The sequence below is a fragment of the Athene cunicularia genome, assembly GCF_003259725.1.
Source record: "Athene cunicularia isolate RWA chromosome 12 unlocalized genomic scaffold, athCun1 chr12_part1, whole genome shotgun sequence".
NCBI classification, from domain to species: Eukaryota; Metazoa; Chordata; class Aves; order Strigiformes; family Strigidae; genus Athene; species Athene cunicularia.
The window spans coordinates 21,427,658-21,444,024 of record NW_020799116.1 but is presented as its reverse complement, the minus strand read 5'-3'; the positions used below and the strand labels follow the sequence as shown (position 1 = coordinate 21,444,024).

General features: G+C 37.6%; 1 protein-coding gene across 1 annotated transcript in view; it reads right to left on the bottom strand.

Annotated features, from left to right (window-relative positions):
- Positions 1-8,393, bottom strand: part of SYN2 (synapsin II) — a 127,546-nt gene extending 119,153 nt beyond the window's left edge. Inside the window, exons 1-2 of the mRNA XM_026857877.1 lie at positions 8,305-8,393; positions 504-561 (exon numbers count right to left, since the gene is read on the bottom strand). Coding sequence (XP_026713678.1) covers positions 504-561; positions 8,305-8,378 — 132 coding nt within the window. The 5' untranslated portion in view covers positions 8,379-8,393. The remainder of the gene's footprint in view (positions 1-503; positions 562-8,304) is intronic.
- Positions 8,394-16,367: the final 7,974 nt, after the last annotated feature.

Genomic DNA, 16,367 nt, shown 5'->3' with positions numbered 1-16,367 from the left:
ACCCACAAACACTAGCAGTGCAACAAGAGTGTATGTATATTCTTAATTGAAGTAATTAGTGATACAGAAACACAACATGTAATTCATGGAGTGTCTGGGAAATTCAGTCTCTAAGCAACAACCTTTTGAATATTACATGTTTTTTAATGTTGTACAAATTACAGTCAGAATCCTCTAAAAAGAGCCACCTTAGAATGAAATATAATTAAATCTTTGACTGTTCTCCTTGTGAGGTCTTTTTGAAGTACAAAGGACCACGTATCTATCTATACATACATGTATATAGAAGCACAGAATGATCTAGGTTGGAAAAGACCCTTCAGATCATCAAGTCCAACCATTAACCTAGCACTAACAAGTCCACTGCTAAACCATATCCCTAAGCACCATGTCTACACATCTTTTAAATACCTCCAGGGAGGTATGTATTTATATAGATCTATATGTATTTGTATGAATACACAAATATAAAATATAACATTCAGATTAAGTCATTTAGTTACCTGTTCAACCTTTATGTCATATTCTCCATGGACCTTTTTTCCACGAAAAGCCTTGGCCCTGCAGGATAAAAGGGAGAAAGAAATGGATCTGTAATTAGTAGCTACATAAAAGCTTCCTGTATGGCCTCCAGTGTCTTGAAATCACACATGTATACTAATTGAATCTACCTACTACACATATACAATTCCTTTCACATCCTTGTATCCTTAACATCCCATCACACAGTATTTTGTGATAAAAAGAAAAATGGGATCTTCAACATTAAAGGGTACACGAAAGTATACTGAAATACATATTTCACAATTAGCTACTGATATAAAATGAGTACCAGTAAAAAGATGTAATCTTGCTCTCATTAAAGTCAACAATGCCAGTGGAAATCTATTTCATTGTGAACAACTTCCTAACAGCCACTCATGTTAATCTTTATCCACTTTATTTAGTTAGAAAAACTGGTTTACTGGGAATAGCATACTTAGAAAATGTATATTGTTTTTAATGAAATTATCAGGGGTACTGGAGACTGTTGTCACCAAATTTGAGAGTGCCTGATTTACTATCAGTTCTGCTTTTTTGAGACTATAACTTGAGACAAAGTAATTAATCTGAAGGAGAATTTATGAGTAATTATTATGCACTGGGATTGCTGTGATGAAACAGAACTTAATTCAATGATCCAGTCTCCCAGGCCTAACAAGCAGACATTCTTTCTAGGAATCCGTCACTTGTATGCCTTAGGCAGCATGTATCTGCTTTGAAGTAAATGGGAATTTAAAAAAAAAAAAAAAAAAAAAAAAAAAAAAAAAAAAAACTGATAAAATGGAATTAGTCTAACACCCCTAATTTGGAAAAGGGATATGGTATCAGTCTCTCTCTGCACCTTCTCTGCTCAAGCCAGAGCTGAGAGAACCTTCCCTGATTTTATCATATGCAAGCAAAAATCTCTTGCACAATCCAAAACCAGAACATCTTCTCAAGTGTTAAAAAAACCCCAAAGCTGTCCTTTTTCAACATCTGACAAAATGCTGTTACATTAAATTAAATCTACCTCATCAGGGAAAGTAATGTATATACTGTGAATGTTATGTACATACTACGTATTAAAACAATTCATTATTGCTTTTGGAAAATCCTTTCCCCACTGAGGTCCAGAAGAGTTTCACCATTGGTTTCAGTAGCAGAAGACAAAATTTCATAATAATCAAGTGAAAATACTGCCTTTGGCAACACATTTCTTAAGGATATCTTATGCATTACGGGTAACGGGTGGTAGAAATCAAATAAAGTGAAACAGCATACTAAAACATTGCCCAACAATTAATTTGGTACAAATACACAGTTGGTAAGAAGACAACAGTGAAGAAAGCATTTGCATTACTGTTTTATACTGTTTTCTTTATTAAATACATAGAAAATATGAAGTTTGAGATCTATTGTTTTATTATAGGAGGTGCATACTCAGGATAATGTTATCAAATATTTTTGCCAGTAACAAAAGTAGAAGTTAAATACACTGTGCCACAGGTCTAACAAAGAAATACTATCCATCATAAATTTTTCTTTCAAAATTTGTTCTGAAATTCCATATGAAAGTGGAAACTTTGAAGATATCTGGATATGGCTTAAGTTTTATGATGTTGATGTTGAAGCATCGGCTAGACCATGTGAAGCTAATACATGCAGGAAAACCAAGGACATATGTATTACCCTGGGAGAGGTACACAAAATCCACAGAGCAGAGAGGAAGGACTCATGTTCAAAGATATCACCACATTCACCTCAGGAGAAAAGCAATCAATTTGTAACAACAGACAGCTTTGATGTCTCTTGGAAAAACTAAGATTTACTCTTTTGAAAAATATTTAAAACTCCATTTCTGATCCCCATGAATTTTAATGTTATTGTTGAACTTTACTGGGAACATTTTATTTCTGATATATTTTAATTCTGATGTATTTTATTTCTGATGTAACAACAGGCGAGGCATATACATTACTGGACATCACAGAAACCAAATTTCATTTAAATAGAATTATGTTGGCTATATAACACAATAAATGTTATAGTGAAGTTGCCTCTTGAAATCTGAAAAATAAGCTTAGAGTAATACCCAGTCTCTTCAAAGCTGAATGGTAATTTGACCATATATAGAAATAAAACCCCCCACAGTGCTTACCCTAACAAATATCTGCAACTGATGACTTCTTTATGAGAGGAAATGGAACAGGAAAACCGCAAAGAGAGGCTCTTCAATTCTGTAACGCTAAGTCCATTGCACAATTGGAATGTGCTCAAAACATTAGTCAAGGTGAGATGCTCTTCCTTTAAATTCAGTCTTTCTACTTAAACATTATTTAGATGAGTCAATCTTTAAACAACTAAACTCCGGCATGATTCACATTTCAACAAATGACTTCAGCTTTGAAAATAAACAGTAATAGTAAGTACTGAAGTTATGCAATCTGAGGCTGGAAACAAATGTGGCATTTAAACATTTAAAGAGGCTTAATTTCAAAGTAGCTTTAACCAATAACTTCTATAAAAATGTGTAATATTGTTTTGCCAGTTATCAGGCCTAGCATAAAGGACACAGCCAGCATAAAGATGAACCAATAACCAAACTGTATTTGATACAAAAGGGTCAGTACCTGGGTGAGCACTGGGGGTACAAACAAGTCAGATTATCCATAATGGACATCAATCCCACTGACCCCAGCAACGACACCACACAACCAACAATGGGTGGAATAAATGGTGACACAGTCTCCCATAGAAGGGACAGGAGACAACCGAGTCAACAAGCCAAACACATCAGACCAAGGAAGCCACACACAGAATCTCTACACAGCCCATGTTTACAAAGGCCAGACCTGAGTGGAGCCCAGTCCCAGGGAGGCGGGAGGTCCTTCCCCAACAGGGAACTCTGCACAGGGCACCCACCTCACAGACAGACACTGCCCCTCCTGCAATGGTCCCAGCTTTATCCCTCAGTGGGACACCTGACCTTTGTTACTGCCTGCGGGACCCCTGGGGCTCCTTTACCCAATGGCTCTGTCTGCCAGGCCGGCCCACCCTGGAGGGAAGCCTAAAGGTAAACTCACCCCCCTTTGGGAAGGGCTGTGGGAATCACCCACATGTCAACCTTAACTTGGGGCTTGGGGTTAAACCCCAGCATTTCAAATATTCAGTAATATTCTCCAAATATTGAGCTACAAACTGCAAGAATTTATCTTGTTAGCTCTAAAAATTATCTTGCAAAAAAAAATATTATGACTCAGTTATTTCAGAACAAACTAAGAAATTCTTAGCATGAGTTTTCTGTAAAATAGAACCTAGTTTTCTGTACTTTGGAAATACAGTCATGACTTGCTTGAATCAATTTTCTATTTGGAAAATGAGAAATGTGAAATCCTATCATAAAGGCATTTATTACATGTGGGGTTTTTTTGGTTTTTTTTTGTTTTTTTTTTTCTGAGGGGAGATGGAGGACAAAACTCTTTGGTGTTATTGAGTTACAAAATTTCACTGAATTAGAGCTTGATATTCCTGTTATGCCTTATTACTCTCAGTACTGAGCATGGAATTCCTCTACATCAACTCTTGGAACACTTCTGAAGAAAGGAAGTGATGCTTTCAAGGTCAGGATCTCTAGGCAAGGCCTTTGAGAAGAGTGTGAGGTTAGCTGTCAGCATGAGTAAAGTTGACAAAACAAATACGCCCCAATTCCAGTAACATTTGGCTGACCATTGTTGATGATTTCTTGTGTTGTATGTAAGGAAGGGAAGAAAAGAAAGCAATACCATTATTCATCTGAAACTCACTGTAAAAAATTGCTTTCCAAAGCCTAAATGTAGAGAAAGCAGTTACTAATATGAATGCCACCTATTGGAGTTACTAGCATGACCACTTATAGTCCGAATCTTTTCAGAATATGTGAAATATTTATGCACTTCTTGCTTCACAATTAATTTTCTGGATAAAAATCTTGCACATTTAAAATTAAACAACTATAGAATATGCAGTTGCCATAGACACAGTTTAAAATGAAATCATAGTCCTTACTGAACTTTAGCAAGGACAATGAAATGTAGCAATCTCTAAAAATATTTCAAATATATAAACAGACCTGAAATATTTCCCTCAAGCTACACAGCATCTATATACATTTCCACAGTATCTCACTACGCCACGAAAACAATGTGGTTTCATTTCGTGTAAATGAACGAAGCATTAAAACTGGTGCTACTTTCAACTGGCAGCAATATCAACAGGAAGATCATTTGCTAACATGCAACAGGTTTATAGTTCTCCAATTTTCATTCTTTAACACTGCAATGCAGAGATTATCAGCTCCGTCTGATAATAATGTTTCTATTAAAGTCAAAAGCATGCATTCAGCAAATATGTGGGGTCAAGTCTGACTCACGTGTGTAAGTCTGTTTTCACAGCACTGCATACCCTTAACACTGCAATTTGCACTTGACAATTCAGTGCAGCACTTGTCTGATTTCTGTACAAATAACATAACGTACACAGGATTCAGGTCTGTTTGAACACTGGTCTCTGGGCATGACTGAACAGTGAACCAGGAACCAATTACTGATCCTATCGATGAAAAGACTGTATGCTCAAAAATAATTATAGTGCCAGTTGCCTACAACAAGGCAAAAGTTTGTTAATGATTTAGAACAGTAGCACCCTCTAGAGTACACAAATTGCAGACTGTCAACATTAATAAAGAGCATAATTTACTTCAGGCAAGGGAATGCACATATCTCTCTCTCTCCTCACACACACAGAATAGTCTCAAAGAACCAGTTCACTGGAATTACCATATGCATCTAAAGATTTTGGCAGACTACTGACAGAACCAGCCAGACTTCCACCAACTTAAAAAGTGTGGTACACTAGCCTCAGTGACAGAGTAGAAAATGTTGAAGAGAAAGCGAGCCCAGTCTTCAAATCTGGCTAGAAATAATCAATTATTTAATACAATTAAAAAAAAAAAAAAAAAAGACAAGAAAAAGAAGTAGATTTTTAGTCTCAAAGTTTTTGTACCAGAAAAACTATTGTTTGTGTAACCAATATATTGTACAGTTAATCTACCTCCAACAGTCATAATTTTCTATTAAGTTAATGGAATTATGACTGTGTCTAAGATGTCACTGGCATCCCATTTGTACTGTCCAGTAACACAGAGTGCTAAAAAATATAGCACACTGGCATAACCATCAAATCATGGAGTATCTCAGGTTGGAAGGAACGCATAAGCATCACTGAGTCAAACCCCCTGCTCCTCACAGGACCTCAAACTAAACCATATGACCGAGAGCACTGTCCAGACACCCCGTGAACCCTGGCAGGCTTGGTGCCATGATCCAGGGACCGACCACCCTCTCAGTGAAGAACCTTTTCCTCATGTCCAATCTGAACTTTCCCGTGACGCAGATCCATTCCATTCCCCCGTGTCCTGTCACTGGTCACCAGAGAGAAGAGATCAGCACCTCCCCCTCCGCTGCCCCCTTGAGGAGAGTGTAGCCTGCCATGAGGTCACCCCTCAGCCTTCTCTTCTCCCACAGACCCAGTGATCTCAACCCGTAACCCTCGCACTTGAGCCTTTTCCCCATCTGGTCGTGCTCCTCTGGACACACTCTCACAGTCTGATGTCCTTATATTCAGGTGCCCCAAACTGCACCAGTACCCGAGGTGGGGCCGCACCAGTGCGGTGTGGAGTGGGACATCACCCCCTCGACCAGCTGGCGATGCTGTGCTTGATGCACCCCAGGGCGTGGTCGGCCCTTTTGGCTGCCAGGGCTCACTGCTGACTTCTGTTCAACTGGCCATCGGCCCAGCCCCCCAGATCTTTCTGCAGGGCTGCTCTCCAGCCATTCACCCCCAATTTCTGTGTATAACTAGGATCACCTCATCCCAGGTGGAGAATCTGGCACTTGCTCTCATTAAATTTCATACGTAACACTTGCCTACTGTCCTGTGAAAATATATTAAACAATCTAATGAAATTATATATATCTTAGGAATTAACATTTCAGTGATATAATCCAGACACATTCTAAGTACATGGTTTTTAAGATAGCAATTTTCTAAATATATGTGTTTTCAATATGAAAACAAAAGAATCTGCCAAGAAAACATGGCTTAAAAACATGACTGTGTACATAGAACGAAGCTGCAGTAAAGGATAATTTAAAAGGGAATGGTTATTACTTCTTTCATATGCTGAGGACTTTTTAGACTGTTGTGCACTTTTTTAAATATATGAAAACCCTAAGAAACTATATGAAGCATATGATAAGATTTGCATAATATTTTCATTTTATGTGACCTAATCTACAATCTACTGAAACCAGTGGGAATCTCTCTATCAATATCAATGGACTCTGCAACTGTCTGATAGTATCAACATTGCTATATTGATTTCCAATCAATCAGCCTAGCTAATAAGACCCAACATTTGGAACTGCAATGATGATACCATTGTGACTAAATAGAAGTTACTAAGAATACTCTAAACATGCTGGTTTATGGACTTTCTTTTATTTACTTGTTCCACATTTCTGCATCAAGAGACCAATAAGAGACTGTTATATAAAAAAAAATAAATTACTTAAACCCTGACTTTTAAAGACCTCGATGTTCTTTTTTAACTCTGTACTGTGAAGTTATATTGTTGGCACCTGACCCAGTCAGTATTTCACTCTCACATGAAACAGTTATGTTTTCTCAAGCTATTACTTCATACTGAAATTGCCTTAAAAGAAGCAGACCGTCACCACAAAATAAATGATGGAGCACATCAAATGCATGACTTCTAGCTTTAGTAGTGCTCCCTGTTGAGTTGGATTTCATTCGATTAATGATAATCTCCATTACCAGGAGCCTGTAAATTTGAACAGAGGCACATTTTATTGGCTCTGAAATAACACAGCTTAATTTAACAGGTTTCATAGCTCACATTTGTATCAGGCCAGTTAAGTTTTGCTGTTAATCATTCAGTTTGATGAAATGTCACATTCCATGGAAGCACTGTAATGGCAAGGACACAAGGATTGCTCTTTCCAGTTATTCACTGTGTGATCTGACAATTCACAGAAACCCTAATTGAAAATTGATTAATTTAATAAAAACTTTTTTTTTTTTTTTTTTGTCAGTATGACAGGCAGGACACAATCAATGCAGTTTTTCATCCTAAGTCATAGCCTAGCATTTTGAAGGGGAAAATGCAGTTCATATAAAAAAAGTGCTAGCTTCTGCCAATAAGGTAACACATAAACAATTGCATTCTAGCCTATTAGTTAATCTATTGAGGTCACAATAGAAATTATTTCTGAACATTTTTTTCTGTCCCCAGTGGCACAACATGGCCTTTTTTTTTTAATATCCTATTGTTTCCACTGGCACAATAGGTCTCAGTGTTCACTGCGTATCTTTACCTGAAATCACTGTCTCAACTACTCCCATACCAACCTTGTCGATTGTAACATACAGAGAGAGAATTACTAGGAAGAAAAGCAAGTACTTATGGTCCTAGTGTATATTAGCACATGATGGAGTCATCCCAGACAGCCTAAGACTTGAATGTATCACATGGTTAATTCTACCAAGCTACAGGATTTCTTCATCACTGATCTGCACAGTTTTATTGAGGACTGAGAAAGCACAGCTACCCAAGCAGTTCAAACTTAACAAGGCAGTAGAAAACATCTGTAGGAAACACCCCTCTGGTACAAGGTTTTCCTTTCCTGACTTCTCAAATTTGAAGCAATGAACTTTGTTAAATACCTGCTTAAAAAAACAGAGCTCCAGCATGCAGCCTTTCCTCTGCAGAGGCACTGAACCATCACACCCTTCCCCATTCCCTTTACCAGTGATGGCTAAACTCGTGAAAAAGCAGAGTCTCAACACCTTTCAGTGGAGGATTTTCCTGCCCAGACAGTAGAGGACTTCCCTGCCCAAAAGACCAAATTCTAAAACTGTATTAAATAAAAAAAGCATAAACAATGTAGAAGAACAAAATCTTATTAAGCAACAATTATTCCATTTCCCTTTCTGTGCTGCATATCCCCCTTGCTAGAAAGGGGTTTCTTTTCAGAATGGCTTTATATGTGGCACCTTCTGAGGCTTCCACAACCTCTGATTCAATCCCAGGTTCTTTCTCCTTTGTAACAAGTTATCCTATCCCCTTGGCATATATCAGAATGTTACCTCCTTTACTCTGATTATTTAAACAAAACAGGGCCATTTGATTCTTTCACAGCACAGATCTTCCAGCCCAAGAACTATCTGGTTTGTTTTAATCAGGAGCCTTCTATTTGTCACTTGGTTCTGTGCCTGAACACAGTGTTTTCACTAGTGATCTAAACAAGAAGAAAATGCCTCCTACTCTTGAATCTTTCATTTGAGCTTAACTTTTCTGGGTCTTTAGAACAGCATGCTTTACTGAAAATGCCTTCTTTTCTGCCCACTCGAGGTGAAACAAGTACTCTTTCATGTCCAAATGCTAGTCTGTCTTTCTGGTAATGTCTCAAAATCCCACATCTCCAATTATGTAATATTTACCATTAGCCCATTACTTCTGTGCAAGATTTATAGTCATGACATAATTTCTGTGGGCTTTTTTTTTTTTTTTTTGTAAATTAGATGACAAATGAAAGTATTTTTAAATGTTCATTCCCTCATCACTAGATAACCTCATACGTGATGCAACATACTATAACGTTTTCCAAATCTGTCAGACTCATTAGAGTGACTACTACAGTTTCCCATGGTCAGGTTCATCAAAATATTTTGTCCTTATGAGATGAACAAAAAGTCCCAACTTTTATACAGGAAAAGACCACTAGCCAGATTATGAAATACTGGTGTTCTAAATACTGATGATGGTTTTACTGCTATAAGCCTCAAACTGCATCTTCTGCATGCTGTAACTTTCTTAACCTTATCTACTATAGGAAATGTAATAATATTGCAGGGTAAAGTAATAAAGTTAAATTTGTTATTTCCAAGTCTCTCTACCAACTAAATTGTCCATTCTTTCCAACTTCTCATTCTGTTGACAACAAAGATAAAGTAGTACAAACTGTTAATGAGCAAAACTACTGCTTAGAAAGTAAGGCATTCTGTCTTGAATAAGTGGCAAAAATGCTACACAGTGCAGCCACTAGTGATTAGTTTATGACAGAGAAAACCAAACCATCTAGAAATAGCATCTAGAGATATTTTAGTTTACTTTTTTTCCTATTGAGGTAAAGAAAATAAAGTGAGCCTAAAATACTTTACACTAACAGAAGGCAATTGCTGACATCTGAAAGGCCATAAAGACCAGCATGGAGTGAAAGAATCCACGCCATCAATAAACTCTTCAGCAGAAATTTATCTGCCTTTTAATTTTTCTATTTACACTGAATTCTCTAAGGCATTTTAAATGCCTCTAAGCAAGATGTGTGACTCTGTGAAGTGAGAAAATTTGAATCATTTATGCCTAGAGACACTACAAAGCGATATTTCATATATAACATGTTGGGCTATCATGTTTGAATTTTCACCTTTGAGCATCCTGCACTTAATATAGAAACTGCTTTTTAAAAACCTTTCTAGAGCTACTTCCCCTCTGCACTTGTTCTATAGATGAGATGCTGAATAAACTAGTTAACTTAAGGCAAGAAAGAGGGGGAAGCATGCAAGTCATGCATGTCTTGGAGAGCAAGTGGGAGAGACAGTGCACACCTTTTAGCCACAGCTTGTAGCTAAACCAGAGTAAGTACAACATCAAACCTTTAGTCTTAACGTCAAACTTAAATCTTCAGCGTCACGCAGGGACAAGACCCAGGGGAAATGCGGGGTACTGGGAGAAGAAAGGATTGCCACAAGTGCCGGAGTATCTTCTTGGAGATATACAGATATATCTGTACAGAGAATGGCAGAGATGGTACAGGCAAATCTGAGTATTTTTTTCAAAAGGGACACCCACAAGCATTTCACACCCTTGCAGCAATATTTCCATGGCCCCAACACTACTGAACTAGATTTAAATGAGTGAAGGATAAAAAGTTTTTTCACTGATCTTTGGCTCAGAGATCCTTTCACCTCCTTCACATAGATCTGGAGTCTCTTCCAATTCTATCACTAGCTTCATGTTACAGGAATATTAGAGGCCCCATTTGAATCAAGATCCAAAATAACGGGTGTAAAATAGGCTTCAATGTTTCTGGGGGTTTTTTTGTTTGTGGTTTGTTTTTTTTTTTTAATGTAACTGAAACTTATGCTTTTATGCTTATATTTAAAGACAGTCATGTTCTGCCTTGTTTCTCTGAGCAGATCAACTAGAAAACCTGGTCTTCATAGCTCTACTTAAGTAACTTGATTCAGGATCTTCATAGATGCAGTAAAGAAAAAGTATATGGCTTTTGCTGCCCTCTTCTGTAGAAAGAAATGTATATCAGATTGGCTAAAAAACTGTTTCCAATCACAGAGAAATATACATCCATGGTCATCTTTCTGGCTTTACTGGCTTTAAGGTAGTTGCACTGGTATGAATCCCTCACTGAAAGAATAGCAGGGGCCAGCCACACGCAGGACTTGGCTGAAAACTGTGGAAATACTTAATTATCATAAAGTTAGGTGTATGCCTGTGCTGAATGATGGACATTATGCATGATATGGAGCATGAACCTAACTTGCAAATAGTTTTAGAGCTACTAGAAAAAGCATGTTAACAGTAACAGTAAGAAAACTATTTAACGCAGCATCAGCAAAAGCCCACAAGGAAATTAATCAGTGACATTAACACAGATTAAATCACTAGTAATTGTTAATGTTTTCTATGACCCTCTCCTATTTTAAATTGAATTAATACTATTAAGGTAGGTTTTTTCTCTCTTGCACACATGCACGCACATACACACACTCAATTTCCATTGGCTTCATGACAGCCCCCTCTGCCTCTAAACAAGATTCCCAGTGTATCAGAAAGCTGTGTGGTACCTGCAATGCAATCCCCCCCACACACCCCCAGTGAAAGAAGGATTTCATGCGCTGTGCTCAGCAGAACAAAAATATTAATTTATCAGTTATTACGGAAGAATGGGCTTGAGAAGCACTCATTTCATCTACCCACTAGCTTTGGGGGAAGGTCCAGAATGCTGCCATGAAAAATCAATTGCTTACAAAGTAAAAATTAAAAACCAAAATCAAAAGTACAATAGCCATCAGAAACACATTATACTGATAACTCTCAGTACAAATGGATACAAAGAAAACAAAAAATACGCTTTCCAGTAGCACTTTTTTTTTTTTTTTTTTTTACCCCACATTTTCTGCCATATTCTGCAGGGAAACACACGGAATGGTGTAGCAGATCATATTTTTGCCACTTCCAGGGTACCCTCACCACTCCTTCTCTGGTCATACTTTCAGACATCCTGGTACTTTTATCCTAACAAATCACCACTATAAGTTTTTTCAAACAGGACACTACATTAACAATGACCTGAAAAGATAGTTCTTGTTTGTTAACTCCTGAAAATCATGCATGAATGGATTCTGCTGAAAATAAGGCAAGGAATTTATTTTAGCAATTCTTTAACCCTTTCACTAAAAGGAACAGTCTTTTTTGCTCAGATTTAAGCTTCCCAAGTACATATAAAACTAACTGCCCTGTATTTTAATATTATACTTAAAAGTGTAATCTCATATAAATTTGTCTGTACTTAAAATGTCCACGTTTGGTTTATTGATTTTAATATTCTCTAAAAAGCCAGATAACTAAGAGCCTGTGTTCCTGAGGATTTTCAGCTTCCCACTATGGATAGAGAACAATAGAATTTTCTGGTACTGCTGAGGTTAGTGAATTATATTTTTCTCGACAGTAAACTAGTATCAAACCTAATCCACTAGATAGCAAGCATTACCCACCCCTTCCCCGGGTGAGTCTGACCTGGGGAATATGGGCTTCTAAAATACTTACACAGGCACAGGCCATAAAACTAAAAGTCAGGTAAAGTCTGTGGGGATCTGTCACACAAAACATACTGCAAGTCTCAAGGATGTTGTGACAAAAGGGAAGCCATTAAAGGTGAGAAACCTGACCATGATACACGACAATAACTTTCATGAAAGCCGTGTCTGACAGGTTTGGATTTTTGTAGGCAGCTGTGCAAATACTTAATTTTAATTAGGAGCTGAATTAAAAAAAAATAAAAATCTCCATGAGTGATATATTCATTTTGGTCTAACTATGCATTACAATAACCCAAAAGCCCACTGTTGCTCACACTCTCATTCTCTGTAAAGCAAAAGTGATCTGAGTTTTTAGTGCTTAATGAAGACAGTAACCAAACAAGTCCCACACTCTTCCAAGTGTTTGCTGTACAGCTGCAGGGGCTACTCCATGCAAGGTCTCCATTACACTCAGGTCCCATTCAGCTCTGGAATTCATCAGTATGTAATACTATGCTGGACCTCAAATTGGGGATTTTGAAATCCAGCAGTGTGCCAACCTTTCGAGCAGAAATCTGATGAGGCTGTGTTGCAAGCCTGGGCTGACTGGCAATACCTCACAGCTGTGAGGAGCAGAGGCAAGGGCTGAACATGGAACTGTATTCCAACTAAACGCTGTTAAATATGAGATACCCTGCCAAAAAATGGAAGTGTAACAGACATGAACAATTAAGATGCAAACAGCAACCTCTTTTGACATATATTATAGTAATCGTTGCAATAATTTCATAATTATTCACATCTACAGGATTAATTCCCCCAGTGCCTATAGGTATGAGAACAGGACCTTTTCTCTTTTGAACATAATAGCAAAGGTTGTTCCAAAATCTCAGAGATTTGAGTGGATCTTCCCTCTAGGAGCTGTACTGTGGAAAGACTGCTTTAAATTTAGTTGGCAACACTCAGCACGTTAGTCAAGGATGCCCAAGAGATGAACTGGATCCAGCTCTATGTCATTTTGTGGGCTACACCCACCCCTTGAGTCCCTAATGGGAAGTGGCTAGCTTATGCTACTAGTCACCTCTCCACTAATGGGTCCTTGGGCAACCACAAGTCTGCAGTCCGTGGCACGGATTCATTTGGATGGGAGTCATTAGAGAAAAAGACGGGAGTACTTTTCCCATGAAGATACTGCCATTTGGCAAAGATCGAAATAGCAGGCATGTGCAAGCCTTAGTTACGTAAGATCCAAATCTGCAGCTAGTTACTGGTAAATATTTTTGCTAGTGAATTTATGACTCTGGGCAAGGATGATCATCCTGGTGAGTAAACAAAGCATGAACAAATAACAGCATTGAGAATAAGAATATTTTCTTGATTATTCTACAGTAAGGCCTGTTGGGACAAAAATTCAGGATGTGTTGAAAAGTTTCAGATTCAGAGACCCCAGATATCCATACTGCAAGTTTAATTTAATTAAGAAAGAAAGGCTGCTATGCTCATTCTAGTTTGCTACTGCATCAACACAACCATAACACTGTTGTGGTATCAGTGACTGCTTTGAGACAACCCTCGTACCAGAATCCCACATAGTGGCAGGCTGCCAGTTTCTTCTAAAATACTTTTTTTTTTTTTTTTTTTTTTTTTCCAATTGTGAACTACGAAAAGAAACAGAAAAACAAAATGAGCAAGTAATCCCTAAACTCTGCACAATCAAAAGAAAAATCACCAGGATTTGCAGACACGGCATTAATTTTTTAATCAGCAAAATATTTCTGACTATTTTTGAAGTCAGTATTTTCTATCCTTGGTCCTGTATATGACACTTCAGAGGTTCATTCTTATTCCCAGTACTTTTTACAACTGTATTTTCTCAGCAACAAAACCTGATGAGCACTATGTTCATTAACTTCATTTTAAAGCTCATGTAGTCTGAGTTTCTTCTTCTGCTTGCCACATTCCATTGTCCAGCACAAAATTCAGAAAAAATTCACACTGTTGAGTTACAGAGAGAACCTTAAGTACTACTTTTTATTTTCTTTTTTTTTTTAATTTTTTTTTTTAATATTTCCTATTAGTGGATCTCATTTTTTGATAATATAGTCATAACATGCTTGGTTTTGGTTGCCTTAAAACCTGGTGAAGGAATAAGGACAGATTCCTTCACTAAGATTTAAGGCAACCAAACCCAATCTTAGTGACTTTTAATAAAGACTGTCAAGATTATGGGCATTTCTTCTAAATGCATTTCAAATTCTGTCAATTCAATCAGGATTACTCAACATTTCTACACCCCTTTACGTTATTTTGTATCTTCAACAATTTCATTAGGATGCCCACTTTCACTACTTTGCTGGAAAAGGAAAGCAAAACAAACCAAGATTAATTTCTACAATGCCTATGTTTATGTAACGACGAATCTATATGTGAATGGGAGCTGCTGCAGCAAGTGCCACCCATTCAGCACCAAAACCGGAGCGGGTTGACACCCGCCTCTCAGTCGAGCACTGCCACCTCCTGGGCAGACGTCGCCGCGAACCGGAGCTCTAGAAAATCAAAACTTCAGAGGGAAGAGAAGTATTTTAGTTTGGAGTACTCATCAATTTGTCAGGCAAAAAGTATTAATTCAAAAGTAATGGTGGTTTAAATTTAAACTGAAATATTAATCGCTTTAAATAAAGTTGGAGCAACTATAAGTAATCTGGACAGTAATTTCCATCTCTTTTACTATTGCTACCTGTTGCAAACTATAATTCTGCTTCTACAAAATTTCTGACAGAAAAGAAATAGCTGGGGCGTTTTCACAGTTGTACCATAGATTAAAATGAATAAAATAAATTTATCACAGCTGATGCTATAGAGCAGCTCTTCACAAGACACATGGGTCCAGTGCTGGCAGTGGCCAACAGCCCTCACAGCCTTTTGCTTTTACATCTTACATCAGTTTGAAAGACTGAAAAATTTAAAAATAAATTAAAAAAAAAAATCAAAGCATAATTATCATAATTATTTACTAAGAATAACAACAGCTAGATTAGATTCCCTAGTTTTCTTTCTCCCAGCACAGAAAATCTCATGCATGAAGTTGTGTCACATGTGGAAGAAGGGAAAATGGTCGGGTACACATACAGCCCAGGGCACTGTTAGTCTGTGGTCTCCCACGACTGAAAGGAACAGCCCCGTGCCTCTCCCGGCTGGTACCCAGCTCTAGGATCAGGCTGACCATCTGACACGTAGCATTAGAGAGAAAGGAAAGCTGCAATCTTGTGCTCATACATGAATATAATACATGTCAGGATGTCAAAACCTGTGAGACAAAGAAAACTGGAAAATTCTCAGGACTAGTTTATGACTTAATTTATTTGCATCATCCAGCTGGAAGAAAGAACAGGACACATGCTCACTTTTAGTCCAGTTTATCCTTAGGTATCTATATAAGCAATAAAAAATTAAGCAAAAGTACCCAATTTTCATAATTTGTAAGAAACTAAATCCTTCTTTCCCATCAAAGTGAGGATTGGACTTTGTGACTGCGCATCCACATCTTGACGACAGCCCTCAGTGGCAGAAAAGACAGTCAGAGGAAACCACCACTGATGGCTGAACCCTTGTTTCTCTCCATCTTCCCTTACTAACTTCCACTAAAACTGTCACTTCATCCTTAGCATACACTCCTTGTTGCAGGAAAGTGTACCTAAAAGCAATTCAGAACACTGTATTTTCGATATATGGGCTCAGAAAGGAATAAATAAAGGTGAGCAGCTCTTTTCAATGCAGTGTTATTTCCTTGGTGGGCCCAACAGAAAACAAAAGATCATTATTGTACATTCAAACATACACAATTCTCAGTTAGAAAAATACCTTAAAAACACTTCCAGAGTCTGGTCACAAATTGGACAGTGTTTTGC